The following is a 17,668-nucleotide window of genomic DNA, read 5'->3' as shown; positions in this document are numbered from 1 at the left end:
CGACGACTGCGCCAGACAAGTAAGAGTCCAGTGCTCACGTATCATATGCATAGCATTTGGTAGCGAGACTGCCTGGCTTGACGTGTGGTGCAGCCCGTGCTTATTGCGACAGCACTGGTTCCTCTATGCTGATACCGGCGACGCGGCGATGTGATGCAACACAGCCCTGGGCGCATTGCGCCATGGCTTTCCGCTGCGCGAGAGTTTTCAGACAGAGCCACATTGTCGCGCCATCGGAGCCCGCATCGCAAGCTCCGCCCTGCTGGTTCGCGGCCAATGAAAACTTCTGCAACGCGGAGCCAATTGGAGAAGGCTGAGTGCGAAAGGATGAGCCAATCAAAACGGATAAAGTACGATTGCCAAGACTTGTGAGCGAAGAATACGCGTCTATACGCCTATACGTTCCTAAACGCGCGTATACGTTATGTAGGGGCTTCGTAGCCATCGTCGCTCCGCATCTTTAAAAGGAGCCTTCCTGCATTGCCTAAATTTCTACATAACTAGCAACGCCAGCGCAAGCGTTTTCCCGCTCCTTGTTACGCTCTACTTCTAGTTTCCGACAGCCTGGGACAGCTCAACTACGTGCAGACATACCTGGGAAGTCCAGCTACCAAGCGACAATATGGCCAAAGGTCACCCCGATATCAACGACACCACAAGCTTCGTCCTCTATCGCTACGTACCGTCACTACCCGCGGCTATCATCTTCGTTGTAGCCTTTGCGCTTACAACCTTTTACCACATTTTCCAAATCGGCCGGAAACGGACATGGTACTTCATACCACTTGCAGTCGGCGGCGCATGTACGACTCCTGCTCCCTGCTTCTGGCCAACCAACAAATGACAGATACTAACGATGATGTCTGCAGTTGAATTTGTAGGCTATATCGGTCGCGCTATGTCGCATTTCGATCAATGGAAACTCGGACCCTTCATTATGCAGTCGCTGCTCCTTCTCGTTGCACCTGCCCTTTTCGCCGCTTCGATTTATATCATCCTGGGCCGCATCATACTCCTCACCGATGGCGAAAAGCACTCCCTCATTCGACAGAAATGGCTTACCAAGATCTTCGTTGCGGGCGACGTGCTATCTTTCCTCATGCAGAGCGCCGGCGGCGGTATCCAAGCGTCTGGAACCGAAAGCGCCATGAAAATGGGCGAGAAACTGATCATCATCGGTCTCTTCCTCCAACTCGCATTCTTTGGCTTTTTTGTCGTGGTCGCAGGACTATTCCACGTCCGCCTGCAGCGCAACGGCCCTGCCTCCCAGACCGTGGATCTGAACGCGCTGCCTTGGCAAAAGCACCTCGTGGCCCTCTACGTGTCCAGCATGCTCATTCTCGTGCGAAGCGTCTTCCGTGTGATCGAGTACATCATGGGCAACGCAGGATACCTGCTCCGACACGAACTGTTCCTGTACATCTTTGATGCGGTGCTCATGCTTTTCGTCATGCTCATCTTCAATTACTTCCACCCGAGCGAGATTACGGAATTGTACCACAAGCGGATCGCGGGCGAGAAGGGTCCGCATTCGAGGCATGTGAGCGATGTGGAGATGCAATTGCAACCCAAGAATGGGCGGGAGGTCGCAGGTGGACCCTGGTCGTAGGGTTCAGGCTGCATTACGGGGGTTGAGTTTTTATTTTTTCCGTTCTCTGTCGCGCACGATAGACGTGGCACGACTACTAGACGCTTGCTCGCCGGAACGACGATTATTGTTCTTGCATCATTGTTTCGTGTATTTTGTTGACATTTTCGCACAATGGATCACAGCCTTTCCCACCTGTGCATTTAGACTAGAGCGTTCTGCGTGCGGCATTCCTCATCGAATACCACCACACCCTCGATGCGCCCTGAGGCCGGAGACGTAAAGCCCTACAAATAAGATGTACACAGGAGCAAGAATTTAGGCCACCCACATTCAAACTGTATGCAGATGCTTATTTCCCATTGATTGGTGCCCAGCACTACGAGACGGTGCGGAGACGCGCAGAGTCGAGGGCGTCGCAGCACCATTGGTCGTCAATCTCGAAACGAAGTTTAGGTGCCGTGCGCGACAGCTCGCGGCTTCACATCGGACTGTGGTGCCTAGCCCTTTCACGCGCCGCAGTCCGGTGGACGATATGGCATGCATCACAGCTAGCTCTTCTCGTAAATTATGTTTCTCGACACCCTGATGTCTCGAGTACCCATTCTGCATGTTGTCCCTGCGTGCAGAACGCACGCGAAGAGCCCGCTGTGGGCGCGCTGCGAGCAGGATGTCAAGGTGTCGACGGCACTCACAGCATCCCGGTAGCGTGTGTCGATGCCGCAGTCTACGACCATGCTGCGCGCACCGCTCTGTGCTTGATATGCGCGGAAAGGTACAACCAGAACCTGGCGTTTCTGGTGAACTGAGAGCAGAGACACGAATTGAAGTTTCGTGAGAGCAAAAGTACATTTTGTAGATTACGATCTTTCGTTACATTCATGAGTCGTTACTAAATGTAGTCGCTACACTGAACCGCAGTGAGCGACAGCAACAATCGTGCGTAGGGTATCGATCCTATGCCCTAAAGAGACGGGCAACCGCCCGCGTCACCCAGAATACCACCCGCTTGAACGCCATTGAAATCAGAGCACGCAGACAAACCGCTCCTTCATGTGTTGCCTGGCGAGGAACTGTCGCCGCTAACACTTGACTTGGGCGAGCGAAGCTCCCCGACTGTACTCCGGTTCCCCCGTTGTGACAGGCGGTCGGCTTCCAGCTGGAGGTATGTCCGCAGCCGTCCATCGGGACACTCGTGGTGCTGGCCCACGAGCTCCATCAGACCGCGCAGGTCGCTCTTGAGCAACTCGACCTCGGACTTGAGCACCTTGTTCTTGCGCTCGGCGTCGCGGGCTGTCTCGACCAGGTCCTCTTGCTGGCGCTTTTGCTTGGTGCGGCACTTGCTGGCTGCGTGGCGGTTCTTCTCCAGATAGACTGCGCGTGCAGAGCCGGGTTCGGCCTTGTCTGACGAGCGTCGCCGGCGTGCAGGGGCAGAGTCCATCTGGCCGTGGACGCTCTCAGGCCGCCGCTTGCTCGTGGGTGGTTCCCGATCCATGGCGTAGGACCACTGTGTAGGCGTGGTAGAGGTGGCTGAGTAGGCGTGGTCGTCTGCGGAGAAATTGTTGGTTGAGTCGTAGGACCCGCATCCGCCGGCGTCGCTATTGAAGCGCGTCTGCGGTGGTGACATGCAGGAGCCATGGAGCGCGTCGCCCATGTGCATGGCGTTGGCGTTGGCAGCAGCGAAGGATGTTTGCAGCGGGTACAGAGCGGCGGCAGCAAAGGGTCTGTCCGAGGAGGCGCCGCTGGAGAAGTCTTGCGGCTGGGACTCGCCAGACAGGGTGAGAGCGAGTGCCGAGGGGATGGTGGGCTTTTCGTCGTGCTGGCCCAGGTCGGAGACGAAGAGAAACTGGTCAGGGGGCGGGGCGATGTTGGAGAAAGCAAGGCCTGCGTCGTCGGGCGTTCTCATCCGGAGGGCATGCTGCGTCCATGTGTTTGAGCCGGAGCACGTGGAGATCATGGCGGCATGCAACGGGCGTGTCTAGCGCCGTCGAGGCTGTTTACAGCGCGGCGAGTGGCTTGGGCGGTCAGAGGAGGAGTACTGGTAGGCACGCAGGCGGGATATGGTGGGATGCTGGCAGGCACGCAGGCGGGATATGGTGGGATGCGGGCAGGCGATGGAGGCTGCGGACCCCGGGGCGGCGTGGCTCGCCGTCCCTATATGGCCAGCGGTGCCCTTTGGCGGGTGGCGATGCCGCACTTCTCAGTGCGGAGGCTATGACGGCCGCTGGCCAGCGCAGATGCTGCCAGCCATAGTCGTCGCATCGGAGCGTCGCACGGGCAGGGACATGGGGCTCTCGGTGTGTGCACCCGCGGCTCTCAGGGCCGGGTCGGCTCCCGCCAATCAGCGCGGGGCGCCACCCCACGCACGCGTCCAGCGCTAGCGGGAACCCCCAAGCGTGGCCTGCTCAACGCCTGGCCTCTGGTCAGGCCGCGAGCAGGCCCTCAGCCTTGCAGCGCGCGACGTCACAAACGGCCCACCCGGAGAGTACAAGACCAGAGCACGTCTCTCCCCGCTGGCGCCTTCTCGCTCTCCTGTTGCGACCAATGCCTGGCCATGGCCGACGTCAAAGTCCCGCCGCGCGAGCCTTGCCTGTAGCCTCCTGTCCGCCCCATATGTCCCTCTGGTACACCAGCCCTCGACCAATCGCGGCTTCCGAGAGGGCCCCTCTCGTCTCTCCTGCTCGCTGTCGCAAGCCTTATCATTCTCTTCTGCGTCCCCGCCTCAGCACTTGCGGCATGCGCCCAACCCGCCATGCACCATCATCCAGAGGCGTTCCGCCAACTGCACCCCGCTCAATAAGCCTTCTCCTACTTGCCCGTCTTGCCTGCAAGTCTGGACGGGCCTGAACGGCTGCCTCTTCGCCTATCGTCTGTGTTGCTCCTTGCAGGAGGGATTGCTGCTTCGCCATCACTGACGCCTCTGCGGGAGACGCAGACCGAGCCCATTGCAACTTTCAGACCTTGCCCTGCGTCACTGTCGCAAGCCCCAAAGCAGCATCTGCACAAGTCCGTGGAGTCATCGGAGCCAAGACAACGCCCGTTAGGGTGTGCACGTTGGTCACCGGGAGCGGAACCGCGGAACAGCATTCCTGCTTCAAGAACCCAACTCGATTGGCCAGGAATGCTCTTCCGACGTGCGGCACTGCCGTCAATAAAGGCATGCGCACATCTAAATGGAACGTGGAATCAACTGCCACACGCGCTTTGCGGGTGAAGCTCCGCGCTCAACGGAAATGCTGCTGACATGGTCACCGTTTATCTGCTGCTGATCATCGCAAGAGGGTCCCCAGAGACAGGCGGTAGGATATGACTACCTAGTGCATCAAACCACTGCAGCACATCAAACCACCCACTACATCAATCCACCGCCTATACAGATCAGATAAACGCACGTCCCCCGATCTCTGGCGGCCCGTTCTCGAACCCCTGCGTCCTGATACAGTGCTTCCACTTCTTATCGTTAGCAATCTCCTCTGCCGTCTTCTTCTGGTCGGCGTACTTCACGCCCTTCCTTTCTCGGCGATTCGCGGACCGCCGCTATCTTTAGAGCCAGGAGCCGACTTACGCTCCCACCCAGCCAGGTCCCAATGCGAGCGAAGAACTCCTGGTCGCTGTGAAGAGGGCTTTCGCAAACCTCTCTTTGTGGTAGACTTCACCAGTCTCCTTGGGTCGTAATGCGAGATCCGTCGACGTTGAATTGGATGAAAACTCCGAGGGGAGCGCGCCGTTGCTTCGGGCCACCGCCCCAGGGAATCCAGGTCAAGTCATCCATTGCTTTCAGAACCCAGTCCACGTACTCGTCGGTGTCACCACCCAAGGCCACGTTGCTCTGTCACATACATCCAGGATATTGCGATCTGTGCCTCGCAGTGTTGTCACTGAGGCGATCTTCTGGAAAGCCTCATCGATTGCCTCAACCTGATTCATTGTCAATATAAAATGTCTCATATTGCTCCAGTTCTCTTAGAAAGAGACTGACCATAGCATTCCTCTGAACTCGGATGTACTTAGCAAGATCTTTGTAAGAGAAGTGAATCCCTATCAGCCCCCTAAAGAGTCAATCAATAAACGGGCTTGGATGCTCCAATAGTGTATCCTAGCACCTCGGCTTCTACTGTTTCTTTGTGGTGTGCATCTACGGCAAGTGTGATGAGCGGTCACTTACGCGGATGACATCTAGTGCTCAAGCCACGAACTGGCTTTTCATACCCGTATTCTGCCCTTCACGATGAAGAATGTTGTCGTCGTACACCATTCACTGTTGGAAATTGTCAGTGAAGAATATTTCCATCCTCGTATGCAACGGTAGGAAGGCGATGGTTTAGCTCACCTATTGCAGATTTGGCCATGCATTCATAAACCGACAACCATATGCAGAGAGGTGTACAGATCTGCAAAGTTCATCTTAACCTAAGTGAGAAACAGTCACAGACGTACATCATGTCTTGGATTACTTCTTAGTTGGCACAGTCCGATTGTGTCGTCTGAGCAGTTCACTACGTTTTGCGCTCCGAACATGATCAACTTAATTTTGCCGCGTTCGCCATCAGTGCTGCGCCTACACCTGATCCATCCTTCGCCAGTCCCATCCTCACCTTGCGCTCGCCATCTGGTCCTATCTCCTGGATGTCTCTTAGTGCACTACGCATGTGCGCTTCAAACCCTGGGTAAAGCTGGATAAGAGAGCCATCCACACCAATATCGATAATGTCTTGCTCTGAGCCTCGGCTCAAAGGTTTGTCCTCAACATTCCGCGGTCCAGTCGAACTAGGTATAGATCTTTTTAACCAACCAACAATTCTTGAGAGAAGCCCACATCCTCTTCCAAAGTGCTTCGGTCGTTGGCTACGGTGTCGATGAGTTTGCAAACTTGTAACTTGAACGGTGCCCTTTTCAGACTGTGTGTCGGACAAGCGGCCAGACTGAATGATGATTGCTCCCAGCGCCGACCCAGCTAGGCGTGCTGAGCGTCTAACTATGCCATCGGCTAGCTGGGCAAGGACTCTTGCATCCCTTAATGTCGAACCTTGAGCTGACAACACTCGCTCGATAGCACTCGCGACGCCGAGAGACTCGGCAGCCTTATCCTTTGCGAGTAATGAAAGGAAGGAGCTGTCAAGCCCATATGGACGATTGCATGGTGATTCTTCGCCGAGGATCATGTTGAAAACACCTTGTTCGTGGCAGTGTAGGATGACTAGCCGCATGAGCTCCCCAAGATACATCCCCGAGACTCTCTTCTCGAGCTGCTGCTGCCGCGGGTTGATAGAGCTGGCGTCCAAGGCACGGTCAAAGGATGTTATCGGCAGCACCTCGAGATCATCGTCAAAACAACCCCACTCGGTGTTGAGTACAATTGAATCGTGCGTCCGCTTGCGCTCAGGTCTCGGTAATCTCTGCACGTTGCACACTTTTTCGATATATGCGGCATTCGTACCGGTGCCAATGATTACGCCTGCAAGAGTACTTCCCTGCTCTTGAGACGTATATGCTCTGGAAAGTAGCGTGCCCACGCTATCGTTTGCCAAGGCCGAGACTTGAACGGGAAGTTCCATCTCATCGATTGACTCTTGAAGCATTGCACATGGATCTTTGCCCAACGCTTCCGGGATGTCCCATCCTTTGTCCCATTGTATCAGCGTCCCTTTTGATATAGACGTCTGTTCACAGGTGAAACTGAACGTAAAGCCAAGCGGTATTCTTCGAGCCCCAGCTGAACAGTCATTTTCTGGTCGCAATTTGTGTCGATCCAGGAATTCGCGGAGAGCCTTAGCTATAAAAGAGAACAGTGGTTGATATCTAGGGTTGATTCGTAGATGCTCGGGCACGGTCTGCTTCGTTTGCGTCACGTTGTATGTCGAATTTCCGAGCAGATCAACGAGACAAATCCGACAGTTGGTCCCACCCAGATCAACAGCAAGGAATGTTCCCTTCTCCGAGCCATCCGGAACGTGGTACACATACGATGGAAGTTGCCATGGCCTGGGATGATCTAGTCCCTCTTCTGAGACCAGTTAGCAGAGGTTCCAGTAGGTTATCAGATTTTCACGGTTTCAACTTACGAAGTTGCCGAAGGAACCTTTGGGTAACCTTGGAAACATCATCAGAATCAATGTCAAATTGTTGCAAGATGTCATGCACCAGTGACTGATGGTTATCATGTGACGACATGGTAGACGGGATGGCTTATCCAGCCGTCCAACTGTATCTTAAAGAGACATCGTACTAGTTCTCCTTCCCGTCAGCTACGACAGAAAGTTCGTTGCTCAGAGTCCGGTGATTTTGCCGGTTATCGCCGTAATGCTCCTGCCGGCGCTAATGAGGAGGCGCGGGCTAACGACGACCTTCCTGTTTCGGATAGCCACAAGGGCCGACTCTGCATCTAGATAAACCGCGAAACTCCGGTCAAATTGTCCGGAGTTTGTGATCTACCCCAGGGATTCCTCGGAAACATGTCAGGGCGGGACAATGCGCCAAGCGAACGGCGGGGAAGAGGAGCCTCGTCTCCAAGAGCTGTTTCGGAACTGGAGCCAAAAGCTCGAAAAGCATGCGGTGAGTAGGTCGCGTTGGGACAAGAATCTACTGTCTAGATGTGAACAATTGCTCATAGACCTTGCGATGTAGTCAACTGCCGCAAGCAAAAGATGAGATGCATAGTCGGAAACGGGCAAGCGTGTCGAAGATGCCATCGTGCTGGCTTACCGTGCATATTCGTACCAAGAGCCAATGCAGCTAGCATTGCAGGCCTATTGCCGAGCGACAAGACAGACGCAAACTTCAAGAACGATGTCCTCCAACGACTACAGGTCATTGAAGGGTTACTCGGGATCAATACCCAAGATTTGGCCCCAGAAGAGGCCCCGCGCACCAGTGAGGGTCTTTCGGATGCGGAGTTTAATGGCTTTGATGCGCTGTGGGACGCGCTCAACACTCTGCAAGAGAGTTGCGTCACCATGTCAGTTCCATCCACAGTGTGGCACCGGAACACAGTGAGCAACTTATGGGCGTCTTTCCACGACCGAATGCCCGGGCTGCATTTCATGCCGAGGAAGCAAACATTTTCTTCTCCTCAGCCCTTGTTACTGGCCGCTATTCTGTACTGTTCGAGCACGCGTGGCCCCCCCGAGACCGCGGAGCTTTCTCCATATTATTTCCAAGTGCTCACTAACGCTATTGCCCGACTCCTGCTCCCCGAAAATGCTTTCGGAAGGCCCCCGAATAGCGAATGCGCAGTTGAAGAATGGGCCTTCCAGACTGTGCTCGGCATAGTTCTGGCGGGGCTTCTCAATGAAGCCAGCATTCGTGAAACTGGTCTCTGGATTTCCGTCGCTTATCGTTTGATACTGGAACATTGTCCACCTCATGTCGATGAAACTTCGAGAGAATGGCGAAAGTTGTTCAGCGGCGTCCAAATTGTGGATCTCGAACACGCTTCCTTACATCTGTCCTGTCCAGTCATTCCCATCGAGTCACCTTTGCCAGGCCTGCAGATTTCACATCGCGACCAACTGTACAGATTGTCTCGCATGATGCACACGGGTCTCACTCACTTCACAGGACGAGGGTTACCTACAATTTGGTCTTGTTTCCAGCACGAACAACCTTTAGTGTCGAGTCCAGCATCTTCATTCACATCTGTCGATGCGGCTGTGATCAGAGACTGGGCGAGACAGCTAGATGAGTGGCTCGAGGAGTTTAGCCGTGCAGTCGAGGGCTCACAACGCAACCGCGATCTTGTCTTTCGTCAGTACGTGTTGCATCGCATGGTCGTCTTGTCGATATATCACACTGCCAGGGGCTGCGACCTTTGGTCGAATAATATCACGCCCAAAGAACAGCACGAATTACTACTGTCGGCGCGTGCAACCATACGACTTCATCTGCATGATGAAACAATATGGTCTAATTGGGATTTGGTCATGATTACGTGGGCTGCTCTCATTCTTCTTCAGGGCATCGAGGGCAATGCAGGCGAAGCGGATGGTATGAAAATCACTATGTATGGAATGGGGATTGAACTAAAATCTACAGATCTTGACACCATCAAAGTGCATTTAGGAAAGCTGCAACAGATGAACGATCCAAAGCCATTGCTCCACGCTAAACTTATTGCCCGTCTCCATGGTAACCTCCAAAGAGTCAACACCCCGAACCCAAACACCATACACGAACCAGATCTAACTACTCTGGATGGCGATAGCTCCTGGAACATATTCGACCAGGCGAGTCTTGAACAGATAAACTTCGCGTCGTGGCCATATACAGAGCAGCCCCAGACGATGCATTGGAACGAAACTCAGGCTTAAAATATACTAGATTCATGCGGACAACCTTCTCCCAGCTACGCAATCATCGCAAATGCGGTCAAGTCGAACCATAAGATATGGTCGCGGACCGAACAGGAAAGGATTGAGGAATCTGAATACGAGATGACATGCTGTCGGGGCTCAGCTCATCTGTTTCTGCTTCGACCGGCTCGGCGTGGATGCCGTTTGTCTGTACTAATGGACGTCGTGTCTTCGCGCTCTTCTGAATTGTGCGTTCCACGCCCCTGAAATACTATGTGCCGAGTCAGCGACTGAACTTTCCCTGCAGCCTGCGCGAGTCTGAGGGATGGTTACTGAGCCGTGATAAACTTACAGCCACGGTTTTGACTTTCAATTCCATCGTAGCGTCCTGGTCGACGACAACCAAGCTGCACGGGTGAAGCTGTAGACAGGACAAGGTGCACATGTGATTCACACCTCCCTCGATCGCGGACTGAATGGCAAGTGCCTTGGACGCCCCTGTAGCAATGATGACGACCTCTTTTGCGTTCATGATTGTCTGTACGCCTACGGTCAGAGCCATGCGAGGCACCAGGCCCATGTCTCCGTTGAAGAATCGAGCATTCGCCAGCATCGTTTCATATGCCAGAGATTTTAGCCTAGTGCGACTGGAGAGGCTCGACCCGGGCTCGTTGAAGGCAATATGCCCGTCACTTCCCACGCCACCCAGAAACAAGTGAATGCCACCATACTTCTGGATCTTGGCCTCGTACATAGTGCATTCTTCCTGTAGATCCGGTGCGTTACCATTGAGGATGTTGATATTGTCCGGATCGATGTCGACGTGGTTGAAGAGATTCGTATGCATAAAAGTGTAATAAGATTCTGGGTGGTCCCGTGGGAGGCCGACGTATTCGTCCATGTTGAACGTTATAACATGACGAAATGAGATGCGCCCCATCTGGTACGCGGTGACCAGCGACCTGTAGATGGGGACCGGACTGCTTCCCGTTGGTAGGCCAAGAATGAATGGTCTCTCCGTTGTAGGTGCAAAGGTGTTGATGCGCTCGATGATGTATTCAGCGATATATTCGGCGGCTGTATCGGCATCTTCCCGAATGATGAGACGCATGGTGAAGGTTGCTAGTTTTGGCGTGTTTTCTTGCGTCTTGTTTCTGTAGTCGTCCAACTTTCGTAATCGAGCATCAGATACGAGACCATATAGAGACTACGAGCACGAAACCGCCATCACGTGCATCATCAATCATATGCTCAAAAAGGTTCGTTGATGTTCGGCACCGGTAATGTTCGGTCAATCCCGGAGACAAAGTCACTCCCTACCGGTAGAGTCAATCCGCCTACCCCAGCACTGGTCCCTAATCTCGACGGCCCACTTCTCCACAAAGCTTGCCTTCTACCGCGGCACATGTGTATGCCTAGCGCGATCCCAAGATTGGGTCGAGTTTGAGCGCACCCGGCGACTACGGTGTTTCAGTTTGTGGCCTCTTTGGGTCTGCGACCAACTTGCAGACGAGAAGCAAACCGTACTTCGTATCAGTCCCTAGACCATATATGTTCTTTTCCATTTTTTCGACAGCCGCTTCCTCGAATAAGTGCAGCAGCGCATGCCGTAGCCAAGGCAATGTCAACGCAACTCATCGCAGAGGCAACCCACGTAGTGAATACTAATGTTGAGGGCTATTTTTTCCACAGCAAATACAAATTCATTCAATGTACGATAGAGATTGAGCCCCACATCTTCCATGGCGCTGCTCCAGCGTACACCACTCTTTCTGCGGCGTCTTCATTCCTGCTTCGCAACAGCGATCTTTTCCTTGTAGGACTTTCCAACCCAGAACCACCATCCAATGATCAAAATTGGCAAAGATCCAACGACAACGCAAGTATAGTTCATACTTTGAACCGTGACAGGCTTAGAGTAAGGAAAGCTGAAGAAAACGATAGCGAAAGTGAGCCAGCAGATGGTCACACCATTGACCAGCCATCCCCATTTTCCCATATGGAAAGCACCCTTGTACATATTGCGTCGGCCAGTCAGCATATTGGTGAGGATAGGAATATAGTATGCGATGTTGTTGATGGTAACGGCAGAGCCAAGCATGGCATTGAATGCCGTGGAGCTGCCGAGATATATGCAGCCCAACGCCGCATTTGCAGCCGTCACAAGCAGCTGAGCATTGAAAGGTATACCAAACCGCGAGCTCACGCGCGCCCATGTCTTGGACCACGGCATGGCACCGTCCCGTGCAAAGGCCCACAGTACTCGCGAGGTTGAGAGCTGGGATGAGATGACACACGGGCCCAGTGCTATGAAGAGGATAAAGGTCAGTCCAAAGGCACCTCCCGCTGATTGTGTAGCTTGGCGGAAGAGCTCTGCGAGGGGAAGACCGGTGTTTGTAGTGCCAAGCGCGCTATAGTCCTGGACGCTGAACATCAGCCCGATTAAGTATGTCAAGCCGGTGAAGAAGGCGATCGTGAGGGTAATGGCAATGGCAAGGGGTGCGTTGCGTGACGGCTGTAGACTTGATTAGCCAGGTGATCGGGAGATAGCCATGGGCCGTTTGCTAGGTACTCACGTTAGGCATCTCTTCAGTGATATGCGTTACTATGTAGGATCAGTAAAGGATAGAGTACTCAATTTGTAGATCCACTCACCACCGTCCAGTCCGCCCAGACTGTATAGCGGATTGACAAGCCCCACAGCGAAGGCCACGACATTGTTCTCCCATCCAGTGTTGTTGATCCAGGTCCGAAACACGAATTCGGGGCTCTGATGGGTCGGTGCGCAAGCCACGACGGTGACAAGTACAACCAGCCACCCAATTTGGAGGTAAAACAGCGAGAATTTGTTTAGGCTTGGGATTATCTTATTTCCGAAGAGTACAACCGAGGCTGTCAGAAGATTGAGACCTTGATAGATCACGAAAATCTCCCATGTTTTGACAGTCATGTCTGGGTGATAAAGAGCGATCAGTGCCCCCAGTGTCTGCGCATATATCAAGTTCGTGGATGCTGTGGTAAAGATCCCTAAAGAATGTTAGATGAGCCGCAGAATGTAGACCAAATACTTACAGCCACAGACAGTGAACCAACCCGTGAGGAAACTGAGGAAAGCAGACTGCGTTTTGGGCGCAACAGCCGCAATCCAGTGATACATTCCGCCCTCGGTGGGATAGCTGGAGACAAATTCTGCCAAAGAAGCACCAAGAAAACACTGTAACATTGTTACAAGAACGAAGCCATAAATGATAGCTCCCGGTCCGCCAGCATTAATCTCCGTCACGATACCCAAGCCCAATCCCGTCCAGGAAATGGTAGTTGTGGACGCGAGACCTATGAGCGAAAGGGTTGAGAAATGGCGTTCCAACTCTTGTACATGGCCTGAAACTCATCAGCAAAATTCATTCCTGCTCATGCGTTTACGATGCATACCCATCTCAGCGAGTCGCACCTCGTCAGCGTTCATCGATTTCCCCTCGCCTTTTGTAGCGGTGCTGACCCCGACCTCTCCTTTCTCAGAAATATCCATAGTGGCGGTAAATCAGACTATCGAGAGTTGTAGCACGAAAATTCTACGACAGGGTGAAAAGTGTGAAGCTGCCACTACCTTGTGATGCAGGAAAAACGAATGTGTATTCTTAAGAACCGTTATCGGGTATCACGCGACACCTTGTCCGGCTCCTGACAAACCTTCGCGCTTGCCCGCGAGAGCAATGGTCTGGGGATATCATTGTGGAGCCGTTAGCGTTCGGGCTTACCGCCCTGTGGGTGATTAGCGCGTCAAATCGCCGGCCCGATGATCGCCGGAGGCAGATAGACAACACGCATCCGAGCCTTTCACCGTATTTTGCCGGAACTTCAAATTCGAGCGGGGTTACAGTTACGGCACAAGAAGCGAGATAGTTGCGAGTGATTCAATATAGCCAATGATAGTAATTGAGCTACGCAATAAGGTCGGGTGACTATCATGAGGATAAGCATCGTAGTTTCGGTGCGCCGTAGCTACTTTTTCCTGTTCTAGGATATGTAAATAGCTGGTCCCATGGTATTCTTGTCGTCGTCGTCACCTCTCATATCAACCTCGTCACGTCTAAGGGACAATCGCAAATTTTGCAATGTTCTCAAGAACTACAGCATGGATTACACTTGGGCTCTGGGCTTTGAGTCCGGGTGCAAGCGCCGTAAAGTTGGGCGGTTACCCCAAGGACATGTTTGACAAGTCTATGTCCTTTCTCGACCAGCTCTACGATGACTCTGTTGGCTACCTGTATTGGTTCTACTACCCGCTCGCGGCTGGCCAACACGAGACTCGCTCCACCATTTGGTATGATTTTCCCTAATGCAGCATATAGAACCATCCCTACGATTGTAACCTCACTGACCATACCCTCATTTACAGGTATGTCCCTGGTTTGCTCAACCGGCAAAGGGGTGACGATGTGGAGCAAGCCATTAGAATATTGAGGAATGTCATTGGCGATCAAGAAAAGAATGTTGAAGCTCAGTGGTATGGAGATTATACTGTCTACCCAGAGCAGCCAACTGTGAACAGCTCTGCATATCCGCCATCTGTAGGCTGAAGTCCTTCTCTGTCTTGAAAACAGATCCGTTAATCAACGGTGTAGATTTATAACTCCTGGGACCCTAATTGGAGAGGGTTCATCGGTACCACACTGATGGTGGTATACGAGGAGTTCAGACATCTTCTGCCAGGTGATGTCCAAGAACTAATCCTTGAGAGCATGTACAACAATACTGTCGGTGACAGCTACCGTGTTGGCGGTGTTGATGACGATAATCTGTGAGTTGTTTTCTCAGTTTAAAAGCCCACAAGGCTACGTGGCTCTTTACAGCTCGATATATATAGTGGTATCACTGACTAAATTGACAGATATCCTTCCTACAGTAATCCGGCCTATATGCGTGCCGTCGCATCAGGGTGGACTGGAAGGAAGCTTCAGGACGAAAACATGACAGCCGCTGGGGAAATGTATGCGAACGAGGTGAGTTGCTCGGGCGCAAAGTGGTTATTCTCGCCGTTGTCATTATCTGAACACCCGAGGCTCTAATTGAGAGCTCAAGTTGACAGATAATAACTTAACCCATTTATCCTTTTGAGCACTTTACTGACTTTATACCCCACCCTTGTAGGTACTCGAGCTGTTCAACATGAACAACACCTTATCCGAGTTCAACAGCCCAACGTACGCAGGCATCACCATCTATGCTCTGACTCTTTGGGCCAAGTACATGCCTAGTGATTCAGTGATGGGTCGCGAGGGCCAGCGTGTCTTGGGAGAGGTTTGGGACCTCCTCGCCTCGATGTACAATCCTAATCTCCGCAATCTGGCCGGGCCTTGGGATCGAACATATGGATACGATATGAACAAATATGTGGGTATCCTATCCGTGTACTTGTGGTCTATGATTGGTGAAGAGGCCGCTTTCGGCGGATATAAGGAATCGCCGTTCTTTCGGGCTCACGCAGACGATATGGAGATCGCTCCGATGGTCGCCATCCTTGCGCCATTTCACAACTCGCTTGTTCCTAATTCCACGATCCAGAAGCTCGCTTCTTGCAGCGGCGAGACCCTCATTTCACGGAAAGCCTACGCGCCACCCTACGATATGGAGCCGCGCAACATCACGACCTGGGTATCACCGAATCTGACGATTGGCGGTGAGTCATTCAACCAACGCAATCTCGGCGGCGCTCGTGAGGACCGCTCTTCGTGGAACCCAGGCGTCATTCAATGGAAGAGGCGAGACGATTCTGTTGGCTGGTTCAATGTCTATCCGTCCGAGACCGCTATGACTATCGAAGTCGCTCCTAACTCCATCAACTTTACATATCCAAACGGCAATGCTTCGAGCGTTTTCAGCTTTATCGTAGCGTCGAACCCGCTTGGTGGCAAACGGGATATCACTTCAATCCAGGATATTGAGGACTTGGACATTGAAGTCAGTGGAACAGTAGATGTGGGCTCGCCTAGCATCTCCTTCTGCGGGCTTGTTGGTGGGACTTGCAACATCATTCATGGGTTCGAATTCTGGAACATAACTTGGTCCATGCCCTCGAACACCACCGATGTCCCATCCATCAACCTCAAGGTCAATCTCTCATAGGTTAGGGTGGGAATAGAGTAACCATAATAATGCAAAATGTCGCAGCATCAGCAAACACTACTTGGCACTAGACGCTGCGATTATATGAAGGTCTAGCACAGCGCATGTGCGTATTGACGATACGAGTGTGCGCCAGGAAGCGGACGTGACTATTAAATAGGATGGATTAAAGGCTATTTGTCGACCGACATGCTTATACAGCGATTTTCCCGTCTATTTCACATGCTTGGCGTAGGAACCCCTAGTGCGAACGGACCATCATCGTTCACTGTAGCCCTCCTCACATCGCGGGCTGTCATGCTTTCTGTGTAGGGATTGGCACGATGCATAGACTGCCGATTATCCCACCATACCATGTCGCCTCCTTGGAGCCATTCCATACTGAAGACAAACTGGATGCACTCATTAGACACCCTGACAGGGGGTTCTTGATTCTGAGACTCACCTGGGATTGTGTACAGTGACTTATCAGCTCCCAGATCAACTCTTGGCTGTCTTCAAAACTTTTCCCGATAATTCTCTTCGCATGCGCAGCAAGATATAGAGTCTTGTTACCACTGGGTGCAGTTTGCACCAGCTTATGGCACACAGGTGGTACAAGGTTTCTTTCGTGGCACAGGGGCTCTTTGAATGCCTTTGGTGACGCTAGCTTCCGCGAATGCCAGAGATCATGTTCCACAATGAGAGATTCTAGCTCATCCTTTTTATCTTGTGGTAACGCGGCATATGCGCCGCGAGTATCTGCAAAATGTGTCCATGATCCTCCCTTGGCTGGATTTCCGTGGGAAAGAAGCAAAGAGTACTTAGCTCGTGGCTTGTGGAATGATGAGTCTGTATGCCATAGAGCGTTGCCCTTACTGTGCTCCCAGCGTCGCTGTCCCGGCTGCACGGTAGTCCCATCACGATTGATATTTCCAACGTCCCATAGGAATGGTTCACCAATTCGATCATTCTCGCGGCCAAAGAAAAAAGGATTGACTTCCAAGTCTTTTCCGAGTTGCTGTGCGAAAGCTATGTGGCGTGCGTTGTCCAAACCTGTGTTGCGAAAGATCAAGACAGCGTACTTGTCTTGAAGTTGGACCAGCTAAACAAAAGCCTTGTTCAGTGTTGTATTTTATAGTTCCAGCAGATCGCTTACCTCATTGACAAGACCTTCGGGAATTGGACGCGACCAGTCGATACCTTCGATTTCTGCTCCGAATGGCGAATGTCCATTGACGAGAACAGGTGTCACTTTAAGACCCCTCTCGCTAATACTAGAAGCGGGTATCTTGAGTCGCAATTTGCCCTCGCTTGTTGTTATGGGCCAAGTGTTTTGGTAGGTACGGGGGAGATTATGTATAGACATGGTTGTGAACTTAATGAGCGTCAATGCCCATCACGAACATCTCAAGGTCTCGTTGTTTGATCTTGGCAGACATCTTACATATATTCAGCATCAATTTCTCACACTGAAGACCTCGACGCTTATCGCATGAGCACTGCGCAGGCCATCGGGTGCGGCCCGATCGGTGTCGACGATATTTAGTCATGGTCTAGTTCGCAATCTTCGTTATCAGCGGATGTGTCGGCGGTCGGGCCGCAAGGCAAACGAAGCCGAACACATTCGACACGCGACCACACTCCGTCCGACGCGTCAATCCTGACGACCGCAAAGAGATATTGT

At 52.5% G+C, this 17,668-nt stretch overlaps 10 protein-coding genes across 10 annotated transcripts; 3 read left to right on the top strand and 7 right to left on the bottom strand.

The window, feature by feature from the left end:
• Positions 1 to 497: 497 nt before the first annotated feature.
• CC84DRAFT_280731 (RTA1-domain-containing protein) lies at positions 498 to 1,765 on the top strand. The gene is made up of 2 exons (XM_018185753.1): positions 498 to 803; positions 870 to 1,765. The coding sequence occupies exons 1-2, from the start codon at positions 623 to 625 to the stop codon at positions 1,607 to 1,609; spliced, it is 921 nt and encodes a 306-aa protein (XP_018031618.1). The 5' UTR covers positions 498 to 622; the 3' UTR covers positions 1,610 to 1,765.
• On the bottom strand, positions 1,766 to 2,714 carry CC84DRAFT_280732 (uncharacterized protein). The gene has a single exon (XM_018185754.1). It carries the CDS (start codon positions 2,438 to 2,440, stop codon positions 1,922 to 1,924), a length of 519 nt encoding a protein of 172 aa, XP_018031617.1. The 5' UTR covers positions 2,441 to 2,714; the 3' UTR covers positions 1,766 to 1,921.
• Positions 2,275 to 3,834, bottom strand: CC84DRAFT_1168361 (uncharacterized protein). The gene has a single exon (XM_018179378.1). It carries the CDS (start codon positions 3,543 to 3,545, stop codon positions 2,640 to 2,642), a length of 906 nt encoding a protein of 301 aa, XP_018031616.1. The 5' UTR covers positions 3,546 to 3,834; the 3' UTR covers positions 2,275 to 2,639.
• A 290-nt stretch (positions 3,835 to 4,124) lies between these two features.
• Positions 4,125 to 4,906, bottom strand: CC84DRAFT_1168360 (uncharacterized protein). Its single transcript, XM_018179377.1, has one exon. The coding sequence runs from the start codon at positions 4,673 to 4,675 to the stop codon at positions 4,397 to 4,399; it is 279 nt and encodes a 92-aa protein (XP_018031615.1). The 5' UTR covers positions 4,676 to 4,906; the 3' UTR covers positions 4,125 to 4,396.
• A 1,202-nt stretch (positions 4,907 to 6,108) lies between these two features.
• CC84DRAFT_1154882 (uncharacterized protein) lies at positions 6,109 to 7,829 on the bottom strand (the record flags this gene model as incomplete). Its single annotated transcript, XM_018176915.1, has 2 exons — positions 7,651 to 7,829; positions 6,109 to 7,592 (listed from the first exon to the last, which is right to left on the bottom strand). The coding sequence occupies exons 1-2, from the start codon at positions 7,757 to 7,759 to the stop codon at positions 6,109 to 6,111; spliced, it is 1,593 nt and encodes a 530-aa protein (XP_018031614.1). The 5' UTR covers positions 7,760 to 7,829.
• A 197-nt stretch (positions 7,830 to 8,026) lies between these two features.
• CC84DRAFT_1128757 (uncharacterized protein) lies at positions 8,027 to 9,944 on the top strand. Its single transcript, XM_018175809.1, has 3 exons — positions 8,027 to 8,140; positions 8,213 to 9,571; positions 9,620 to 9,944. Exons 1-3 carry the CDS (start codon positions 8,041 to 8,043, stop codon positions 9,892 to 9,894), a joined length of 1,734 nt encoding a protein of 577 aa, XP_018031613.1. The 5' UTR covers positions 8,027 to 8,040; the 3' UTR covers positions 9,895 to 9,944.
• An 8-nt stretch (positions 9,945 to 9,952) lies between these two features.
• CC84DRAFT_1230083 (putative glucosamine-6-phosphate isomerase) lies at positions 9,953 to 11,111 on the bottom strand (the record flags this gene model as incomplete). The annotated part of the gene is made up of 2 exons (XM_018183688.1): positions 10,229 to 11,111; positions 9,953 to 10,147 (listed from the first exon to the last, which is right to left on the bottom strand). Exons 1-2 carry the CDS (start codon positions 10,985 to 10,987, stop codon positions 9,953 to 9,955), a joined length of 954 nt encoding a protein of 317 aa, XP_018031612.1. The 5' UTR covers positions 10,988 to 11,111.
• Positions 11,112 to 11,659: 548 nt separating this feature from the next.
• On the bottom strand, positions 11,660 to 13,342 carry CC84DRAFT_1101423 (putative choline transporter Hnm1; the record flags this gene model as incomplete). The annotated part of the gene is made up of 5 exons (XM_018174913.1): positions 11,660 to 12,391; positions 12,453 to 12,481; positions 12,532 to 12,903; positions 12,949 to 13,257; positions 13,309 to 13,342. The coding sequence occupies 5 exons, from the start codon at positions 13,340 to 13,342 to the stop codon at positions 11,660 to 11,662; spliced, it is 1,476 nt and encodes a 491-aa protein (XP_018031611.1).
• Positions 13,343 to 13,991: 649 nt separating this feature from the next.
• CC84DRAFT_1230080 (uncharacterized protein) lies at positions 13,992 to 16,002 on the top strand (the record flags this gene model as incomplete). The annotated part of the gene is made up of 5 exons (XM_018183687.1): positions 13,992 to 14,200; positions 14,276 to 14,447; positions 14,502 to 14,677; positions 14,768 to 14,879; positions 15,028 to 16,002. 5 exons carry the CDS (start codon positions 13,992 to 13,994, stop codon positions 16,000 to 16,002), a joined length of 1,644 nt encoding a protein of 547 aa, XP_018031610.1.
• Positions 16,003 to 16,174: 172 nt separating this feature from the next.
• CC84DRAFT_1263245 (putative alpha-ketoglutarate-dependent 2,4-dichlorophenoxyacetate dioxygenase) lies at positions 16,175 to 17,507 on the bottom strand. The gene is made up of 4 exons (XM_018185224.1): positions 17,429 to 17,507; positions 17,141 to 17,359; positions 16,448 to 17,086; positions 16,175 to 16,394 (listed from the first exon to the last, which is right to left on the bottom strand). The coding sequence occupies exons 2-4, from the start codon at positions 17,348 to 17,350 to the stop codon at positions 16,221 to 16,223; spliced, it is 1,023 nt and encodes a 340-aa protein (XP_018031609.1). The 5' UTR covers positions 17,351 to 17,359; positions 17,429 to 17,507; the 3' UTR covers positions 16,175 to 16,220.
• Positions 17,508 to 17,668: the final 161 nt, after the last annotated feature.

This window comes from Paraphaeosphaeria sporulosa, assembly GCF_001642045.1.
Source record: "Paraphaeosphaeria sporulosa strain AP3s5-JAC2a unplaced genomic scaffold CC84scaffold_11, whole genome shotgun sequence".
NCBI classification, from domain to species: Eukaryota; Fungi; Ascomycota; class Dothideomycetes; order Pleosporales; family Didymosphaeriaceae; genus Paraphaeosphaeria; species Paraphaeosphaeria sporulosa.
The sequence above is the reverse complement of the archived record's forward strand: the minus strand, read 5'-3'. Positions and strand labels throughout refer to the sequence as shown.